The following is a 20,860-nucleotide window of genomic DNA, read 5'->3' on the forward strand; positions in this document are numbered from 1 at the left end:
CGTGGCATTATATGGAAGTGAAACATGGACGATAACTAGCTCAGAAAGAAAGAGAATAGAAGCTTTTGAAATGTGGTGTTACAGAAGAATGCTGAAGGTGAGATGGAGAGATCGAATCACGTATGAAGAGATACTGAATCGAATTGGTGAGAGGAGATCGATTTGGCTAAATTTGACGAGAAGAAGAGATAGAATGATAGGACACATCTTAAGACACCCAGGACTTGTTCAGTTGGTTTTTGAAGGAAGTGTAGGTGGTAAGAAGGTAGGGTTAGACCAAGGTATGAATATGACAAGCAGATTAGAGCAGATGTAGGATGCAATAGTTACGTAGAAATGAAAAGGTTAGCACAGGATAGGGTGGCATGGGCGGCTGCATCAAACCAGTCTATGGACTGATGACTCAAACAACAACAGCACTCCCATTCATCAGTGCCAGCCCTGGACCTCAAGAAAGAAACAAAAGACGGCATGAGCAGCGGGATGCAACATAATGGAGTCCCTTTTACAGCCCGTAAGTACGTATAGATATATCTCGCCAGTAACGACGGTATTTCTTAATCAACCTCCGATTTGAGACTTATTTGAGTAAAATCAATTACTATGTTCCATTTGTAACAAATATTACAGTGATATTTCATGTATCAACATCATTCACATAACCTACAAAATTTAATTAGGAACGGGTCGCGACATATTTGTATGCTAGTATCTGAATTATACAAATATACTTTTAGACATGTAAAGAAGGGATTATTAACCCCAATCTGAATGTCACGAGTGCAGGAAACAGTGCCAACCATACTAAACAAAGGAATCTAGTGTGAGCTAATTAACTATTAAGAGTAAAGTAAATAAGCATCTCCATTTAAAATTAAAAACCACGTTGAAATATATACACCTAAATAAACTCTGTACAAGACAATAGTCTTGATATTATTGTGCAGGTGCGGTGTGAAGTGACTTCAAAGTGTATATATGATGATAGCAAACACTCGTAATCGAGTAGGTTTGTCTTCCAGGTAGGATGTCTCTTCATCTATGTGTTCGGAGGTGAGTATACAGTCCAATGCGGGAGTTACACAATTTGCCACAGTGATGACAGGTAGTCCCAGGTGGAGCAGTCATGTTATTTCTATGTCTTCTCAGCACTTCTTTTTCTTTCCTACGTTGCCTCTTGTTATTCGCTGTACGTCGGCAGTTTTCTTCAAAAGACAGTGTGCTGTAGTGGACTAGTGATCTCCAGGATGAACGGTCAAGCGCTAAGCTCTCCCAGTTATCAACATCAATGTTACATCTCTTCAAGTTAGCCTTGATTACATCTTTAAATCGCTTCCTCTGACCGCCTACACAGCGTTTACCTACTGATAGCTCAGAGTAAAACACTTGTTTGGGAATGCGATTATTGGGCATGCGAACTACGTGGCCTGTCCATTGTAGCTGGCGTCTTAAAACCATCAATTCTATACTGGTGGTGTGTGCCTCTTCAAGAACGCTGATATTTGTGCGCCTGTCTTGCCAAGTTATTTGCAGTATTCTCCTCAAGCAATGTTGATGATACTGTTCCAGCTTCTTAAGGTGTCGACTGTAGCATGTCCAGGATTCAGATCCGTAGAGTAAGGTTGGAACTACAACAGAATTGTACACAAGATTCTTTGTTGTGATATTGACATCATGATTGTCAAAAACTCGAGATCGTAACTTAGCAAAGGATGCTCCTGCACGGTTAATTCTGTGTTGGATTTCTGAATCTATATTTGCGCTTGATGAGAGGGTGCTGCCAAGGTATAGGAAGGTGTTTACAACTTGGAGGCTCATTCCATCAATTGTGACATTGATATCTCTTTGACCTTCCCCAGGGACTGGTTGGTATAGGATCTGCGTTTTGCTGGTATTCAGTTTGAGTCCGATCTTGTTGTACGCAGCAGAGAAAGCATTCAGGATTCTCACAAGCTCTTCTTGTGTCTGAGCTACGACAGCATTATCATCAGCGTACTGTAACTCGACTAATGCTGCAGACAATGTCCGAGTTCCTGCCTTTAAATGGCTCAAATTAAAAAGTTTACCATCCATCCTGTAAGTTATATGAATTCCTGGAGGGAGATCATCTCTGACAAGTTCCGTGACAGTGGCAACATACAAGGAAAACAAAGTGGGGGCTATCACACAGCCTTGCTTAACACCAGTATTGATATGGAATGGCTCTCCAACAGAGCCGTTGCCAATGACAGCTGCCATCATATCAGTGTAGAGCAATTTCAAAATGGCAATAAATTTCTGCGGAAAGCCATATAGAGCTAAAATTTTCAACAAAGCTTCTCGGTTCACATTGTCAAATGCCTTAGTAAGATCAATAAAGGCAATATAAAGAGGTCTATTTTGTTCTCTACATTTTTCCTGGAGTTGACGAGCTGTGAATATCATATCTGTGGTTCCTCTAGAAAGCCTGAAGCCACACTGACTCTCTGGAAGTATTTTCTCCACCAGGGGTACAATACGATTTGCCAAGATTCGAGCAATAAGCTTTCCCAGGCACGACAGTAAGGATATTCCCCGATAGTTACTGCAGTTTGTTCGATCCCCTTTCTTAAATATGGGAACTACCAGACTGTCTCTGAAATCAGGAGGCATTTCTTCTGTGCTCCAAATTTTGACAATCAGTTCATGTATGTGTCTTACTAGTTCCTCACCACCTTCTTTGAGAGCTTCCACTGGTATACCATCAGGACCAGAGGCTTTGTGACGCTTTGCTTGATTGACAGCATGCTTAACTTCATCTAGTGTTGGTGGGGAGCCAAGTTCATCATTGATGGGAGCTTGTTTTAATATATCATACACCTGTTTATCAATAATCGAATCCTGGTTCAAGAGGTCTTCAAAATGCTCATTCCACCTATTCATGATGGAGTGCTGATCTTTTAAAAGTATACTCTTATCGCTGGACCAAAGAGGATTCCTCCCAAAGGTGATGGGACCATAAACTGCTTTTGTTGCTTGGAAGAACTGTCGTGAATCTTTATCTGCTAGATATTCCCACTCTTTTGCCTTTGCTGTCCACCATGAATTCTTGAGCTCACGGTTTTTTCTTTGGACATTTGCTTTGGCAATATTTACGGCTTGTCTCTTAGAGTGGGAGTTCATGTCCCTTCGCCATGCTTGCAAGGCTTTTCTCTTCTCTGAGATCAATGCTTCAATTTCTTCATCATTTTCATCAAACCAGTCCTGATGTTTTCTGGTCTTATATTCTACTGTTTCTTTGCAAACATCTTGAATAGTGGTCTTCAGACTCTCCCAGTGTTGCGTTACATCAGGTTGATATTCCTTCTACCGGGCGAGTTGGCTGTGCGCGTAGAGGCGCGCGGCTGTGAGCTTGCATCCGTGAGATAGTAGGTTCGAATCCCACTATCGGCAGCCCTGAAAATGGTTTTCCGTGGTTTCCCATTTTCACACCAGGCAAATGCTGGGGCTATAGCTTAATTAAGGCCACAGCCGCTTCCTTCCAAATCCTAGGCCTTTCCTATCCCATCGTCGTCATAAGACCTATCTGTGTCGGCGCGACGTAAAGCCCCTAGAAAAAAAAAGAAAAGATATTCCTTCGGCAAAGTCCGATGAAGGAGCTCTCTGTATTTTGAAGTAATTTCTGCATTGCCAAACTTCTCGGTGTCAAAAGTATGTCTGAAGCTCTTCCGTTGTTTCCTCCTCTGGGTGGAGAGTGACAAATGCATCACTGATCTAATAAGTCGGTGATCTGTTCAACAGTCATCAGATCCCGTCATTGGAGTCCTAAGCTCTCTCAGCATGGGCCTTCCTGAGGCTTGAACGGAAAGCACAATACACTAATCAGATAAGTATATGATCCCATTATAAGTAATTATGAATGCATAGCATTATTAGATTAGGATGTCTATTTATCCTATTAGGGGATTTAGTATCGGAAGCTTTTCAGTGAGTTAATTTAGTTACATTTAGCAGAAATCATGAGGGGATCTTTGTAATTCTTCTTCTTAATCCGTCGTCTCCAAATGGAGGTAGACGACCCACACGGCCAGCTCCGATCTTGACGTTGCAGCCATGCCATGTGGATTTATTGGAATATCTCTCAGGATCTTTAATGCAGTGGTTTCCCATTGCCTTCTGCATCCTGATGCCTTTGACCAAACTGGTTCCTCCGCCTTTGGGAACAATTTCTTGTCCCCAGGACAAAAGAGTGCCCTTACCCATACCCGCTCATCCACTCTCAAAAAGACTGTTGGCACTTGGTATAGGGGATCTCCTTATACCGGGAGATAATCGGTCCCTTCATTCGTTAGCCGCCTGCATATAAAATATTATTTTTATATGCAGTCGTTGCCCCCTCTCTAGAGCAGGGAGGTGAATGTCAGGATTTCACTGTCATTGAAACAAGGACCAAATGGCATTTCCTTGTTTCTCAATTTTAATTATTAGTTCAGTCATTGTGTAGTTTACATTTTGGGAATGTCTTAGATGTAAAGTTCTGGAATAGGAATTTTTTAAATTTATTTTGTGATTGCATTAGTTTAAAGATTAAGCACATTTAGAGGATTAAGTAGTCTTATTAATGCATATCTTTGAAGCCTGTTGGTTGGATCAAGAATACACTCGATTTCGTAATGTAAATTGGTTGGAGTTAGTAGCATAAGGTCCATGGCTGGAGATGTGCTCTTTGGAGTACTATGAATGATGCTGGGATTCAAATCCAAGACCATCCATTTAGAAAGAGCATTCCCTAAGGAAGCACATTTCATATTCATTTCCCCTTTGTCCCCTGAACTTTAAAGAATTCTTTTAAAAACAATATATATAACAGGTTCTTTTTTTTGTGTCTTGAGTTTAAGAGATTTGTTTTCCTTGGCTGTGCTCGGATTATGAAACCCGGTCTATATTTGTTAAGTCTTGGTTAGTATGAATGATATGATTATTGTATTGCAAGTTGTGATTTGTGTATTCTGTCAAATATATTGGTGGTGACATTAATGTAAGATGGGATTTAAGAGATATTGTTCTCCGTAGACTGGAATGTTAAATGTATGGTATGAGAATTTCATGCAAAGTAGATGTTTCAAAACCGTCCATGGAATGGGGAAACCAGACCAAGGCTGTGAAGAAGCACGACTACTTGTTTATGTTCAGCCATGGCTGTCGGTGCCTAATGAAAGGTTCTCTTAGCGAGGAACAGTGCTAGGGGAAGGAAGACACACTCCTTGACCAAGTTCATATTATATAATCACAAGGGAGATTTAAACCTTTTATGTTAGTTTTAAATATTCAGAGATAGTTGTGCCAAAAGGCCAGGAAATTAATTAATGAATGTGGGTGGTAGGAACCCCTTTCTTAAATAAAGTATTTAGGGTTTTCCTTTTCAGCGACCTGCCATAAGGGCAGAAGCTCAATGGTTCGAATCCCAGCAAACCAACGTGAATTCACCCGGGTTTTACCTTGACTAGAACAGAAATGTACATACAGCCAATGGTTGATTTTGAATTGTTTCTTTATTTTGTTGTTTATTGTATGGTAATATATGTGGTTGTCACAATCTTTATCAATTATTGTGCTTAAATTTCTCAAATGGGCTAATTAACTTATAACATATAGCCATATTGTTGTAATGTCATAATGTTCGATTTTATGATGTTTCAAATAGACTAACATTAAATTTCATCTGAAATACGTAGTGTTTCACTTTTTTGCCGGTGAGAGTATTATATTTTCTCATGAAGTACTTGTCTGATTTGTGCTGAATTTATAACATTTGTAAGTTTAAAGCTGGGTGTTGAAAACAGCACAGTTCCATTTTAAAAACAAGGTTAGGCTACCATTATCTCAGAAGATACTGACACCATGAAAATGTTCTGTACGAAGTGAGTTGGCTGTGAGGTTAGGGTCACATAGCTGTGAGCTTGCATTAGGGGGATGGTGGGTTAAAAACCCATCATCAACAGCCCTGAATATGGTTTTCCATGGCTTCGTATTTCCACATCAGGAAAATCCTGGTTTGGTGGTGGTGGTGATTATTATTTAAAGAGGAAGTACAACTGGTAACTATTCTCTATTAGCACTAATCAGAGGGAAATATGGAAGGGGTCCGATACTTTGAAAGATGAAGGGATAGGCCAAGGAAAGAAAAGGGCCACGAAAGGCATGAAAATGAAAGACTATCTAGGTTTTGACACTTTATACTGTCAGAGTCATAAAAGAACAAGAGTTGACCAAGTGAGGCTGGATAGGATGGATGAAAGTGAGGAGCTTGGTGCAAGTAAGTGGAAGCAATTCCTATTTCATTTCCTATTGTTGACCAAGTGAGGCAGGATAGGATGGATGAAAGTGAGGAGCTTGGCGCAAGCAAGTGGAAGCAATTCCAATTTTATTTCCTATTTGCTTTACGTCGCACCGACACAGATAGTGGTGGTGGAGATTTTTGTTTTAAGAGGAAGTACAATGAGGTAATCATCCTCTCTGAATAAATTAGTGGAAAGGAAATTTAAAATCAAAATCAAAATTATTTATTCAACAAAGGAATTTGGAAACGTAATACAAAATAAAACAAAAAATTACTCAATTAGGCTGATAACATGCGTTCCCTGAATAACAGTACATTTGTCATTTATATACCACTGTCGCACATACAGCAGATGATGAGATCAGCAGTAGTTGGGTCATTGGCTAGTAGGTGTTCGAGTGTTTCCAGCAGGCCGAGGCTCCGTCTTAGGCCAGAGAGATCGGTGCACTCTGTGAGGATGTGGGCCACCGTGAAGTTGGCACCACAAGAACACACTGGGGGGTCTTCCCTCTTTAGGAGATAAGAGTGCATAGATTGGAAATGACCTATCCTCAGCCTACACAATACTATGGCCTCTCTCATGAAGGTCGGAAAGAGGACCACCACACAGTAGTTGTCTCCTTAACTGATCACAGCTTGTTGGAAGTTCGGATGGCTAGCCACATTGATTCCCAGGACGCCAAGATGGTTCGAAGTAAATGAGAACAAATATCTTTAGTAGGTATATTGACAGGTCTTGGAGGTAAAAGTACGGCTTTCTTTGCAGCTTCATCCGCAAGTTTGTTTCCCGCAATCCCAATGTGGCTTGGAAGCCACGTGAAAGTGATTCTGGTGCCAGCATCAATTAACCTGGCTAGGTCATGCATCTGCTGGACCAGTAGGTGTTGCGAGAAACAGGTTTCAATAGACTGCAGAGAGCTTAACGAATTGGTGCACATAAGAAAGTGGCTTTTTTCGTCGCCCAGTGTAAACTGCAGAGCTTCTAAGATGGCGTAAAGTTCTGCAGTATACATGCTACATACACTAGGAAGTGAGATCTTTGTGCTCATATCATCGGTGACGAAAGAGCAACCAACATTATCTCCGATTTTAGAACCATCCCTGGATATTTATTTTGCGGCCGGATATTGGTGAATGAAGTCGTGGAAATACCTCTGATAAACGGAGGAATCCATGTTCACCTTGGGTCTTTGGAGAAGATCTAGATGTATATCCTGTGGAGGAACTAATGATGGAGGTACCTCGCTAAAAGTTTGTTCAAGACAACCACCGATACCAATATTCAGATCACGACACAGGCTGTCAATTCAAAACCCAACTGGCCGTGTGGCATTTGGCCAGTTTTTGTTCATCTGGTGGTATTGGGTACGATAGAAGCATTGATAGCTTGGATGTAGTGGCATTTCACGAATTTTGGCAGCGTACGTGAGGAGTAACTGCTGCCTCCTTATCCGTAAAGGTGGAACTCCCGCCTCAGCGAGTAGGCTGGGAATGGGGCTAGTACGGAAAGCTCCCGTTGCCAGCCTAACTCCGCTATGATGAATATTGTCTAAATGGCTCAGCGTAGACTTTGATGCTGAGCCATAGGCCGCACTTCCATAGTCTATTTGAGAGAGGACCGTTGATGTGTAAAATTGTAGCAGCACAGCACGGTCAGCCCTCACGAAGTGCCGCTGAGAAACTTAAGCATGTTTAGTCTCTTCATGAGGACAACCTTCAACTGACGGATGTGGGGCTGCCACATTAATATCTTATCAAAATGGATGCCCAGGAATCTGACGGCGTCCACCACTGGTAAAACACTGTTTTGCATGCGCAGCTCTGGTTCAAGATGCACAAGCCGATGTCGACAGAAGTGTACATCTGAGATTATCACCGCTTAAAATCAAAAACCATGTTGCAGGGCCCATCTGTTGACTTGGTTAATAGCTTGCTGTAGCTGTCTTTCAGCAAACACCACTTTTCTGGAGCTGTAATGGTGGGTTAAATCATCTACATACAGCGATGGAATGACTATGGGCCCAGCAGCGGCAACTATGTTGTTGATGGCGATTGCGTAACACTCAGTACCGATCCCTGAGGTACTCCATTTTCCTGAACATAATATTGAGAAAATGCATTCCCTACTCAGACTCGAAAGAGCCGGAGGGACATGAAGTTCTCAATAAACGTTTGCAAATTTCCCCAAAATCCCCACTGGTGTAGTGTGGAGAGAATCCCATATCGCCCGGTAGTATCGTAAGCTTTCTCCAGGTCGAAGAAAACAGTGACTAGGTGTTCCTTCCAGAGAAAGGCCTCCTGAATAGCACTCTCCAGTCTGACCAGATGATCAGTGGCAGACCGATGGGAGCAAAAACCACAGTGGTAGTTAGACAACAGACCCTCCTTTTCCATGGCCCACGCCAGTTAACAGTCTTTCAAATAGCTTACAAAGGTCATTTGTAAGGCATATTGGCCTATAACTATCCAGAAGTTTTGGATCTTTACATGGCTTGGGAACTGGTATCACAATTTCCTCGCGCCACTGAGATGGAAACACACCCTCACTGTATATTCTGTTGAATAGGGTGAGGATATCCTCAAGACATCTGTCACTCAAATGCCGTAACTATATCTGAATCATCTAGATTCAGACCCCTCTATGGCAAGATTTTCAAATTTTACAGGAGAAGGCAAAACATGTTACACCGAGCTCGATAGCTGCAGTCGCTTAAGTGCAGCCAGTATCCAGTAATCGGGAGATGGAGGGTTCGAGCCCCACGGTCGGCAGCCCTGAAGATGGTTTTCCGTGGTTTCCCATTTTCACACCAGGCAAATGCCGGGGCTGTACCTTAATTAAGGCCACGGTCGCTTCCTTCCACTTCCTAGGCCTTTCCTATCCTATCGTCGCCATAAGACCTATCTGTGTCGGTGCGACACCAAAAAAAAAAAAATGTTACACTATGATATAATACATTTATACAGTAAACACAAAACTTATGAAAACTTTACATCATCGTAAACTGAATTGATTGGACGATAGAATTCATAAGTAGTAATAAGATTTTCAACATAATAATGAATAATAAAATCGTATGCAGTGTTTTGCAACTAATTTTCTTGCATAGTGGGTTTTGAACTTAGTAATGGCAAATGTTGCATAAATTAGTGGATTTTGTACCTAACTGGAAAATGATAACACACTAAAGTTTTGCAGAACTTCTAGTGCATGTATTGATCCTTCAGTTTGCAAACAACTTATAATATTATTTTTATCACAGAAGTAGTAACATTTTCACTGAAAAAATTACACAAAATAATATTACTAGTAAACAAATTTTAAATTTGGAAACAAAGTTTAAATATGGAGAGCTTTCTCTTCCAGCGGTTCACATACTAAGTCATCTTCCTGAAGATCAACCTCTGCAGCTTCAAATAGATAAAACAGAAGGTTTTCTAACTCTTTCCACTGTGGTCCATAATGTTTTAATAGAAGTTGGTGGATGTCATTTACCTTCGCACCACTTAAATATCTTCCTAATATCATAGTCATAGGAAGGATGTCGGAAGCCTTAAGTCCATTCTTAGTAATGTACTTTGTTACACCTACATTAACTCAGTAATTTGATTCTCCGTGTAATTTAATGTTTTGTTTGGTTTTGAATTTTCTTTGGTTTTGAATAGTGTAAACCTCTTGCATGATTTGAAGCTGATATGCCAACTTCTAACACTCTTAAATACTCGCTTTGCTTTGCTTTGGTTCGCTTTTCCAGTCATAAACACATACACCATTATCACCAAACTTCTAAAGCATTCCATGATTCTGCACAATTTCTTCATAGTCCTTTGGTTCCACAATGTCATCTTTTTTCTCACTTCCTTCTCCACTCATGCAAATACCCTGTCTGGAGGAATGATCAATTGCTCAACTACAGGGAATATGAATTTTACACTTTGTATGAAGCAGGAGCATCGCAGGACAGCCACTTACTTGCCATACAAATCATAGTGTAATTTTTGTTCTGTCCACCGTAATCATCTGCGACGAGCCTTACAGTGTGTATGCCATTCGTAGATGTGCTGCACAAAGTGTGATAAACAGCACTTGCTATTTCATTTGAAATTTTGGGGTACTCATTCTCAATCCAGCACTATGAGTGTGCACTGTCCACATGAAGTTTTGTTTTGGAATGTCCCCGTACTACCGCAAAATGATAGAAATTCACCTGGCTACTAAAATAGACAGACTGGTCTGGAACCTTTGGCAGAGGAAACTTCTCACAGTCGTATGAAACAGAAAGAACATTAAGTTCATCCTGTCTTAAAATATCAAAGAATCCAGTTATTGAATTGCATATGTGGTAATTGTAGGTTACATTATCCTTGTTCCTTTGGTTTTCTTGCTTGCCCTGTACTGTTGAGAATGTACTACCTGTTGATTTCTGGAACTGTAATAAACCTCAGTACGAATTTTCATATTACTGGAACAGCATAATATTAAACATCATTGAAATTTCTTCACGTCATCCATTCTTATCTGAGTGCACTTGAGCTTTGTCAGACTGTGTCCACATGTTGGTGGTTTGGGAAGACCCTTAGCAGAATACCTTTCTCTCTTCTTTACGTTTTGCTTCCACTTTTCTGGCTGTCTAATTCGTATCCTTGATTTATGAGGAGCCACTTTAGAAGCATACTGATTGTGGTCTGATATTATAAACAAAAACTCACCCACAAACTCACCTTCCTTCAGTTTAATCTTGTTATCAACAAAAAGCCAGCATTATAGATGAACAAGATGCCCATTAATGGCTCAAATCGATTCCGTCGTAAACCTTGTGACTACTTTTATGCTCGCTCATTGTCTAACTATCTATAGTGGCTTTTGAACCTAAGTGTATATATTAATAGTGGGTTTTGAACCTCACTCCAATTTTTGAATGTGTATAACTAGTGGAAAATTGTGGATTTTGCTCCTAAGGGTACTCAATTCATATGCTCATGAGAAAAACAAATCGGGGTGTGCAATATACGCAATATTGAAAAAAAGTTGACATAGAAGGTTTTGAATCTAGACGATTCATCTCCATTAATGGGGATTCTGGGGACTGAGCGCACATTCTGTACTCTGACAATACAGCGGAGTTTTGTTCATACTTGTGATGGCGGAGTATGTGCAGTCATGGAAGACACATACTTTTATCACGCAGCTTTCTTACTTTCTCGAATCAAAAAAGGGGCCTTCGCGCCCAGACGTTTAAATATGACATGATTGGCCATCGTAGGATTCCAGTGATAATGCTTAAAAGCCCATCGGCCATCACATATGGCCACTGAAATTTCGTCCATCCATCATGGGACCTGTTCCTGGCGACAAATACCAGACGAGGAAGAATTGTTTCCTCTGCAGCGGCCAAAATTCCAGTAGTAATGGAAGAAACGTGGTCTTCAACAGACTCCAGCCTACCATTGGCCATCAATGCACGTTTCAAAAATACTGGCCAATTTTCCTGCCGAAAAATGAAGGGATAGGCCAAGGAAAGACAAGGCCACGAAAGGCATGAAAATGAAAGACAACCTAGGTTTCGACACCTTATACTGTCAGGGTCATAAAAGAACAAGAGTTGACCAAATGAGGATGGATGAAAGTGAGGAGCTTGGCACAAATAAGTGGAAGCAATTCATATTTAATTTACTATTTGCATTACGTCACACTGACATAGATAGGTCTTATGGCAAGGTTGGAAGGTTGAAATGGGTATTGAGAAGGAAGTGGCCGTGGCCTTAATTAAGGTACAGCATTTGCCTGGTGTGAAAATGGGAAACCATGAAAAACCATCTTCAGGGCTGTCAACAGTGAACCCACCATCTATTTCCCGGATGCAAGCTCACAGCTGCGCAACTCTAACCACATGGCCAACTCGCCTGGTGGAACCAATTCCAGGACTCAGCTAAGGGCCCCATGTTTGCCAACCCACACACCCAAGTTAATAGCCCCAGGGCCCCTTTAAATCACCTCTTACAAGAGGCAAGTGATGCTGTGGATGTTATTATATCGCCCCACCTACAGGGGAACAAACATACCTTAATTAAAGCTATGCTGTTACCTTCCCAATCCTAGCCCTTTCACATTCTTGTGTGGCCGAAAGCCTTTGATGTGTTAGTGTGATGTTAAAACCACTGGCATCCACTGCACCCATATCCATCTATCAGATTGTCAGATGGTAAAACTCATCACCCCATAATACTTGCCTCCATTGTTTAGGAGTCCAATGGTGCTGCTCTTTATTTCACCTTAACTGATGCAATGAAAGTATTCTAAGAGCGAGTGGATGGGGTCCACAAACCCCAGAAGGTACTGAACTCCTTAACCTCTGTCTGAAGAACAACCTTGTAGCAGGGAACTCATGGTATGAAAAACAAAAGAGCCATAACATTACAAGGTATGGACAGGATGGAAAAACTGAATCTCGTATAGACTATCTTTTAATTGAGAAAAAAGTGCAAAGTATATTAGTGATTCCTAGTGTCTCTGTGGAAAATGATCATAGACCTCACTGGATGCTTCAAGTTCAATAAGCTAAAAGAAATAAGAGCTACACAAGAAAAGAAACTCAAGACATGGAAGCTGAAGGACAATGATTGAGTAATAGAGTTCCAAGACAACATCAAACCAGTACTACCAAAGACAGATGTAAAAACTGTTTAGGAGGAATGGAATGATCTGAAAGAATATGTAGTAACAATAACTGAGAAGGTATGTGGACAAACCAGTGGCACAAGAAAATACAAGGAAACTCCATGGTGGAATGACAGAAAAAGAACTGCTGTCCTGAACAAGAAAAACATGTTAAGAAAATATTTCAAAGACTGGACTGACCATAACAAGGAATTATACAGAGTTGTTAAAAAAACAAGCAAGAACGAGAGAAGTGGTCGAACAAGTGGAGCATGTATTGAGAAAGGATATGAATGGCAATAAGAAAACATTATATGGGAACAAAAGAAAAGATATAAAGAACACTCCAAATACCTTATAGATGATAATGAAAATCTGATCATTGATGACGATAAGATCAAAGAAACTTGGAAGTCTGAACTTTAATGAATTGCTAAATGTGAATAATATACAGCCTATGCAATAAAACAGTAATGTCTCACACCTATCTGCATCTGAAATGGGTCAGACTTAACTTAGAATGAGGTGGAATATGCCCGGAAATATTTTAAAACTGTTCGTGCTGATGAAATTAATGGAGAAATGATCAAAGCTATGGGTGTTACTGGAAAATATTGGATTCACAGACCTTTTGTAAGATCTGGAATAAAGGGGAGATACCAGCTGATTGGAGAACAGGCATATTAATACCAACTTTCAAGAAGAGAGAAATATTTTAACTATAGTGGTATCACATCTCAAGTTGGTAAACTTTGTGAAAGAATTAGAGTGTAAAATCAGACTCCGCAGTGAAGAACAGTACAGATTCAGGAAGGGGAGAGCAACAACTGATTTAATATTTACCTGCTGTCAATTAATGGAAAAGTAATATGAGCACAGCCAAGACTTGTGGTTAGCCTTTCTGGATATCAAAAAAGCATTTGGTGCTGTGAACAGAGAAAAAGTATGTAAAACACTGAAGAAAACTGGAATACAGAATGACATGTTACACAGGATCAAGAAGTTTTATGAAGATTCCCACATTCAAGTCAAAACACCTCTAAGAATGAAATCTTTGACATAAAATCTGGGTAAGACAGGGTGGTATTTTGTCTCCTCTTCTTTTCATCACTGTGATGGATGATATTCAGAGAAAAGTACACCAAACCTTCGTAGGTAAATGTAAACTATCTTGTTCGGTGATGACATATTGACATATGCATGTGGAGAGACTCTAAAGATCTTCTTCAAATACAAATAAACACCCGGACAGAAGCTGCTAAAGAATATGGACTCATATTCAGCAAACAGGAAGGTGAAGTTATGGTCATGAAAAAGTGAGGATAAACAATGGGACACAATGAAATGGAGGGGAAACAGGAACAGATGACCCACCAATTCAAATATCTTTGAACTATTATCCCCGATAGCGGTTCTATAGATAAGGAAATTACTCACAGAATTCATACAGGTTCGGTAGTAACTTCTACAGAATAGTTAAAGACCTAACATGGAACAAGGAAATACCAATAAAATGTAAGAGAGCCATATATGAAACCTATTATATACCAAGTAAAAATATCAGCAGAATCCAGGCAGTAGAAATGAGGTTTGTCCATAGCATGATCAGTAAGACATGGAGGGGTTAGAGTCCGTAATGAAGAAATCCAAAAGCAGGCTCAAGTTGTAAGACTACAAGACAGAATAACATCGCAGCAGCTGAGATAGTAAGAACATACGCGACACATGGACGCTGATAGATTGTTAAAACAAATGTATGATCTAAAACTTGGAGACAAAAGACGAAGAGGGCAACCAAGACTCGGTTACAAGTATATGGTGAAAACTGATGTTGAACAGAAAGAACATACCTTGGAATGCATTGAAGAGGGAGAGACGTTCAGAGACCAGAACTGGTAGAGAAGCCTCGCTTGCTGACCCATCACTTAAGATGGAACAACATGGGATGTGTATATATGTAAAGCAGAGGGGCCAACGATCTTGATGATTGGCCCCTTAAAACAACAATTATCATCATTACAAAATGATCATCACCAGAGTTCACAAAATAATTAAAGCAGACATTAAACTTGCATTATGCGCACAGAATGAAGAACAACCTACTGTATTAAGTCAACGTTCCTCGTAATGCACCTTCCAGAATTAAGAAGATGCAAATTCTAATGTCCCTTACAAAAAATAACTTGTTTCATATTACACTGCACAAAAGATATAAATAAATATATAACATACAATAGTTACTGTAAATTTGTACCTTTTCCCTTCTTATTCACTTCTGAACTCTAAGCCTTTGTAATTAAATGTTGTAATTATTGTTTTAACTGGCAAAACAATAGGATTATTAATGAATTTTAGTCATTCTGGAGATGGTGTAGCGGTGGTAGTGGGAGGTGATGATTATTATTTTAAGAGAAAGAACAACTAGGCAACCATCCCCTTTTTCCAGAAATGAGAGAAACACAACAACTATAAATAAATATATAAGAAAAAAGCAAACAAGTGTGGGTTTTACATGATTCCTGATGTTGTGAATGTATGAATTAGGATTTACATTTGTGTAGAATTTGAACCATTTGAGCGAGACATTTTGTTCCAGAACTTTTGCAAAAAGGTACTGACTAGAATTCAAACCATGGCTGCCTTGGTTAGAAACTAGCATCACTAACCTATTAAGGTTGAAAATATCCATACCCATAAATATTCTGATTATTTGCGTTATGCCTACGTATACTCCTTAAAAGTACATGAAAGGAATAAATAAATACTGAATAATAAATTTAGTTTCAATGAAATAAATGAAATGGCGTATGGCTTTTAGTGCCGGGATGTGTCTGAGGACTTCGGCTCCCCAGGTGCAGGTCTTTTGATTTAACACCCGTAGGCAACCTGCGCATCGTAATGAGGATGAAATGATGATGAAGAAGACACATACATACAGTCCCCGTGCCAGGGGAATTAACCAGTTATGATTAAAATTCCCAACCCTGCTGCAAAGAACAACTTCTATTTCAAAAGTTAGGAGAATGAGGGCATCAGGCTATGAAGATCCTGGAAATGAAACACACTGTTGCAAACCAACAGTTACCCCTTATTGATATTTTTCTATCTATTTATGTTTTTGTAGTTCACCTTCATATGAAAATTAACAGTCATGGAGTCTTTGGGATATTCCATTAGAATAGATTCTACCATTGCATTAAGATACCTTGTGTGCAAGAAGAATGAACCAACAAAACTCGAGAAGATCCCATACTAATCCTATTGTGTTTTGATATTAACACATGCTTCAGTAGTGTGGATTTTGGTTGAGTAGAACAAGAGTTAAATCCTAGCAGTAAAAATAAGGTTCCAGAAAGGCAAACAGCAACAGACCAGATTAGATAGAATATGTAATGTGGAGATACAAAAAAAAAAATATATAAATAGCAGACCTAAGTAGTAGTAGTAGTAGTAGTAGTAGTAGTAGTAGTAGTAGTTTTGTTGTTGTTGTTATGGCAGGGGAAAATCTTTTAAAGACACCACTCTGTGTGGGAGTTGGATTTCCACCAACTAAAAACCCCTGCCCTCTTCACTCAGACCATTCTGGAACTGCTTGTCAGCATGACATCAGAATGGAGTAGTAGTAGTAGTAGTAGTAGTAGTAGTAGCAGTAGTAGTATACTTGGGTTATTCTTTATTATTTATAGACTACACCTTAAAAGTCCATAAAATGAATGAATGAGATAATGAATAATAAAGTGAGTCTTAGCAAAACATTACTTTGCACAGAACAACTCCTATCCCAAATAACAACAACTCAATAAGTAGGATGGTAAGTTTGACAGCAGTCAGCCTTGTTTCACACGGCATAAACCCAAAATACTGTCATGGCCAGTATACCAGGCAATGCAATTATAAATTATGAAGTTCAAAAAGTAAATAAAAATTTAAAAAACAGTATATTTTAAAATTTACCTTAGTTGTAATGTCTCTCCAACACAATGGAACACATTCACCAGGTTCACCAGGTGCACTAGGCGAAACCGGAGGTGCTTCACTTAGCTGTTCAACTGCAATGAGCACTTGTTTTTTGGGTTCTTCAGCTGGAGGAGGCTCTTTCTCAACTGGAGCTGCCTCTTCTGCAGCTTGAGCTTCCTCTGGCTCCTCAGCTAGAACTGCTTCTTCCTCAGCAGGAGCAGCTTCTTCAGCTGGAGCTGCTTCTTCCTCAGCTGGAGCTGCCTCTTCTTCAGCTGGAGCTGCTTCTTCTTCAGCTGGAGCTGCCTCTTCTTCAGCTGGAGCTACCTCTTCCTCAGCTGGAGCTGCTTCTTCTTCAACTGGAGCTTCCTCTTCCACAGCTGGAGCTATCTCTTCGTCAACTACAGGTGTCTCTTCCTCAGCTGGAGCTTCCTCTTCCCCAGCTGGAGCTACCTCTTCTTCAGCTACAGCTGTCTCTTCCTCAGCTGGAGCTGTCTCTTCTTCAGCTACAGCTGTCTCTTCCTCAGCTGGAGCTTCCTCTTCTACTACTGCTTCAGATTCCTCTGCCTCCTCATCGGGAGCTTGCTCTGGTTCCTCAGATGGAACTGCTTCTTCTTCAGCTGGAGCTTCCTCTTCTTCAGCTGGAACTTCTTCTTCTGCTACTACTACAGATTCCTCTGGCTCCTCATCTAAAGCTGCCTCTTCCCCAGTTGGAGCTTCAGTTGGTTCCTCAGCTGGAACTGCTGCTTCTTCAGCAGGAGCTACCTCTGACTCTTCAGCTGGAGCTTCCTCAGGTTCTTCAGCAAGAGGTGCCTCTTCTTCAGCTGGAGCTGCCTCTGGTTCTTCAGCTGGAGGAGGCCCTAGCTCTTCAGCAGGAGGTTGTTCAATTTCTTTTCTTAGAAGTCTGCTTGGATATTCCACCTGAAAGAGAATTTTCAAATATTACATTCCATAAACAAAGTAAAACATTTAAAACATTTCCTTATTTTCCTCTTAAAATATTGAAAATAAATAGTAATGAGCAATATTTTATGTTTCCGGGATAAAATGGTAATAAATATATTCCATTTCTAATTTTGTGCCACTCTTCAATAATGAATTGAATGCATTGGCAAGATTAATTTGAAGATATAGCCACAGTGATACTAGCAACAAAGCAAAAGTTAAACAATTTACTCAATTAAATTCAAAGTATGCTACCATGTCTGAAGTGATACACAAGAATTAACTGGAATATGATTCAAACAGACAGGATATCAAGTCTACAAATGCAGTGCAAATACACATTACTCTCACATTCCATGGAGTGAGTCACTATAAACTCTCCAAGTCGTAAACTGAAATAAAGCCTTATTGGTCAATAAAATATTCAAGTTGCTCAGGGGAAAATTATTGTAAGCCCCACCACCATGTTTGTTGCAATATTTGACCATTATTAGTGCTCAGTAGGAGCAGAATATACTCTGGGTGGGAATTCAATCTGATCAACAGTTAGCTACAGATGATTTTATGCTATACACCTGTGGCTACCTGCAGTGGAGGCATGATGGTGAAATATACAATGGTTGCTGTCTGACCAGTGTGCATCTTCAGTAATTTTAGCCACATTAGAAGAAGTACAAGAAATTGAAGTTTTTCCTTACTGATCTTTATAAGAGTGATGAGGATCTTGAATACATTCCATATGGCTCAGATAACTCAGAGGTAAGTAAACTGGTATGTTAACTATGCTTTTTATTTCCCTAAAATGATAATGATAAGGTGTATTTCCAAGTCATGATCGAATGACATGCTACGTCGAGATTTGAAGTGCATATATGCATATACTGTTTAGTAGTAGTAGTTTGTTATTCAGGTAACCAGGGCAGTGAGAGAACAGATAATGAACAAAGAGTCACTGCAAGCCATACCTGTAGTGAAGATCCAAGAGAAGAAAATGCGGCTTTCTCACAGATTAGTTGAAGTCAGATAGGTAGCAAGTTTTTATTGCTGTGAAATTTCGAACAGTGTTATGTGCAAATCATTCACAGCTTCTAGCTTAAGGCTGATGTTAAGCTGTTGAAGATAAGCTTCCCAAGTAGCAAGCAGTCTTGCTAACCCTTTATATTTGTGGTTCACATAAATCATACTTGATGGCGTGTCACTTAGAAGTTGTAGACTTTCTTTAACTGCTCTTGTTTTCATGCTGTTGGCTTTTAACAGAATTTATTTGGGAATTTTCTCAACTTAAGCAGACTGGAAGGGGTATATCAATGTTGGGCCAATAAACTAATTAATTACAGTCAATTTTTGATGCAGTTGAAGTGAGTAAGTCCTGGTAATCTGATGTAAGCTAACTTTCAATTTTTCGTGTACTTGATTTTCATACAAGACTAAAGTCTGTCTGAAGGTTGATGCTGAATACTTTATTTCTTCACTGTCATTTATACTTGTAATTTTTCCAGAGGCCATCACAATATTGTTAGAATGAAGTTTACCATATTTTATAAAAATGGCATTTGATTTGCCTGCACTTATATGTAAATCTATTTCTTCAAGCAGATTGATGACAGAAATGACTAGTACTGAAGCTAGTGCTCAGTCCTTTGTTATGATCACCAGATTGTCAGCAAAGCATAGGGATGTTTAAGGTGCAGTGTTAAGAGTCAACTGAAGACCATACATTTGTGATGCCTAATTGTCGGTAAGTTCATCAGGGGTGTGGTTTATTCACCAGTTAAATAAATAAAGGTGAAAAAAGAACTTCTTGAATCACTCCACATTTGACGTTTATCATATCTCTATGACCATGAGCAGTTTGAACTTGTGTCGCATTTTCTGTGAGGAGGTTGGCTAGTAGTTTCTAAATGGATCTGGGTAGTCTAGAGTTATCTATTGTCACCTTTAAGTCTTTTTCAATACAGCTGTTCATAAAATGCCATCAACGATATTCAAATTAATGAAAGAGCCAGAGGTCATGACAAAACCTCTTTGGAACTGGTTCAGGGGGATGAATTTTCTTACAATTTCATCATTCATTCATTCATTCATTCATTCATTCATTCATTCATTCATTCATATATTCATTTATTTAGCTTCCATAGACAGTACAATTACATATTTTAAAATATGCCAACAGTATAGGAGTCTAAAGATAAAAATTTCATTGTTCCGTATTGAAAGTATTAACATTTAAATTGAATAATTGAAAAAGAGGTTCAACCTATTCAATACATAAGAGAAAGAAATGCAGTGATTACATTCTTATTTAATAGTAATTAGAAATGGGACTGGTTTCGACCCTAGTCCAGGTCATCATCAGCCGTTCAAAACATAAAAAACATGAAAAACAATGCATATGAAAAAGAAAAAGATTAAGTGAACTCTGGATCGGTATAAGATGAAATATAAAATGATGGTGGGGTAGAAATTGTGAGTCACTTAAAAGAAAACAGTACATAATATTATGAATGATACGATCAGGATATTCTCCATTCTACTTTGGCGTTCGAGACCACAGCGCAAGACCTTGAGTGTGCCGCGCTGATCACCGGGAGCTGGCAGTTTGCTTCTATAAATCTATTCGTTTTCGACTTCAACATATTTATGGATCTTCATATATTGTTTGATAGTGTTGTGACTTTGTACCTGACGGTGTGTAAAAACTGACCCATTTGACTGTTCTCCACCATTCATAAACATTGTGAGACTTTACCTATCATTGCGTGTGCCGTACTACCATTCATAATATTACATACTGTTTTCTTTTAAGTGACTCACAATTTCTACCATTATCATCATTTTATATTTCATCTTATACCGATCCAGAGTTCACTTAATCTTTTTCTTTTTCATATGCATTGCTTTTCATGTTTATGTTCTGAACGGCTGACGATGACCTGGACTAGGGTCGAAACCGGTCCCATTTCTAATTACTATTAAATAAGAATGTAATCACTACATTTCTTTCTCTT

General features: G+C 39.4%; 1 protein-coding gene across 1 annotated transcript in view; it reads right to left on the reverse strand.

The window, feature by feature from the left end:
• The window catches only part of LOC136874855 (fibrous sheath CABYR-binding protein), a 263,606-nt gene extending 245,730 nt beyond the window's left edge, over positions 1 to 17,876 (reverse strand). Inside the window, exons 1-2 of the mRNA XM_068227820.1 lie at positions 17,865 to 17,876; positions 16,908 to 17,828 (exon numbers count right to left, since the gene is read on the reverse strand). Of these exons, the coding sequence (XP_068083921.1) occupies positions 16,908 to 17,828; positions 17,865 to 17,876 (933 nt within the window). The remainder of the gene's footprint in view (positions 1 to 16,907; positions 17,829 to 17,864) is intronic.
• Positions 17,877 to 20,860: the final 2,984 nt, after the last annotated feature.

Source organism: Anabrus simplex, chromosome 5, assembly GCF_040414725.1.
Source record: "Anabrus simplex isolate iqAnaSimp1 chromosome 5, ASM4041472v1, whole genome shotgun sequence".
Lineage (NCBI taxonomy): Eukaryota > Metazoa > Arthropoda > Insecta > Orthoptera > Tettigoniidae > Anabrus > Anabrus simplex.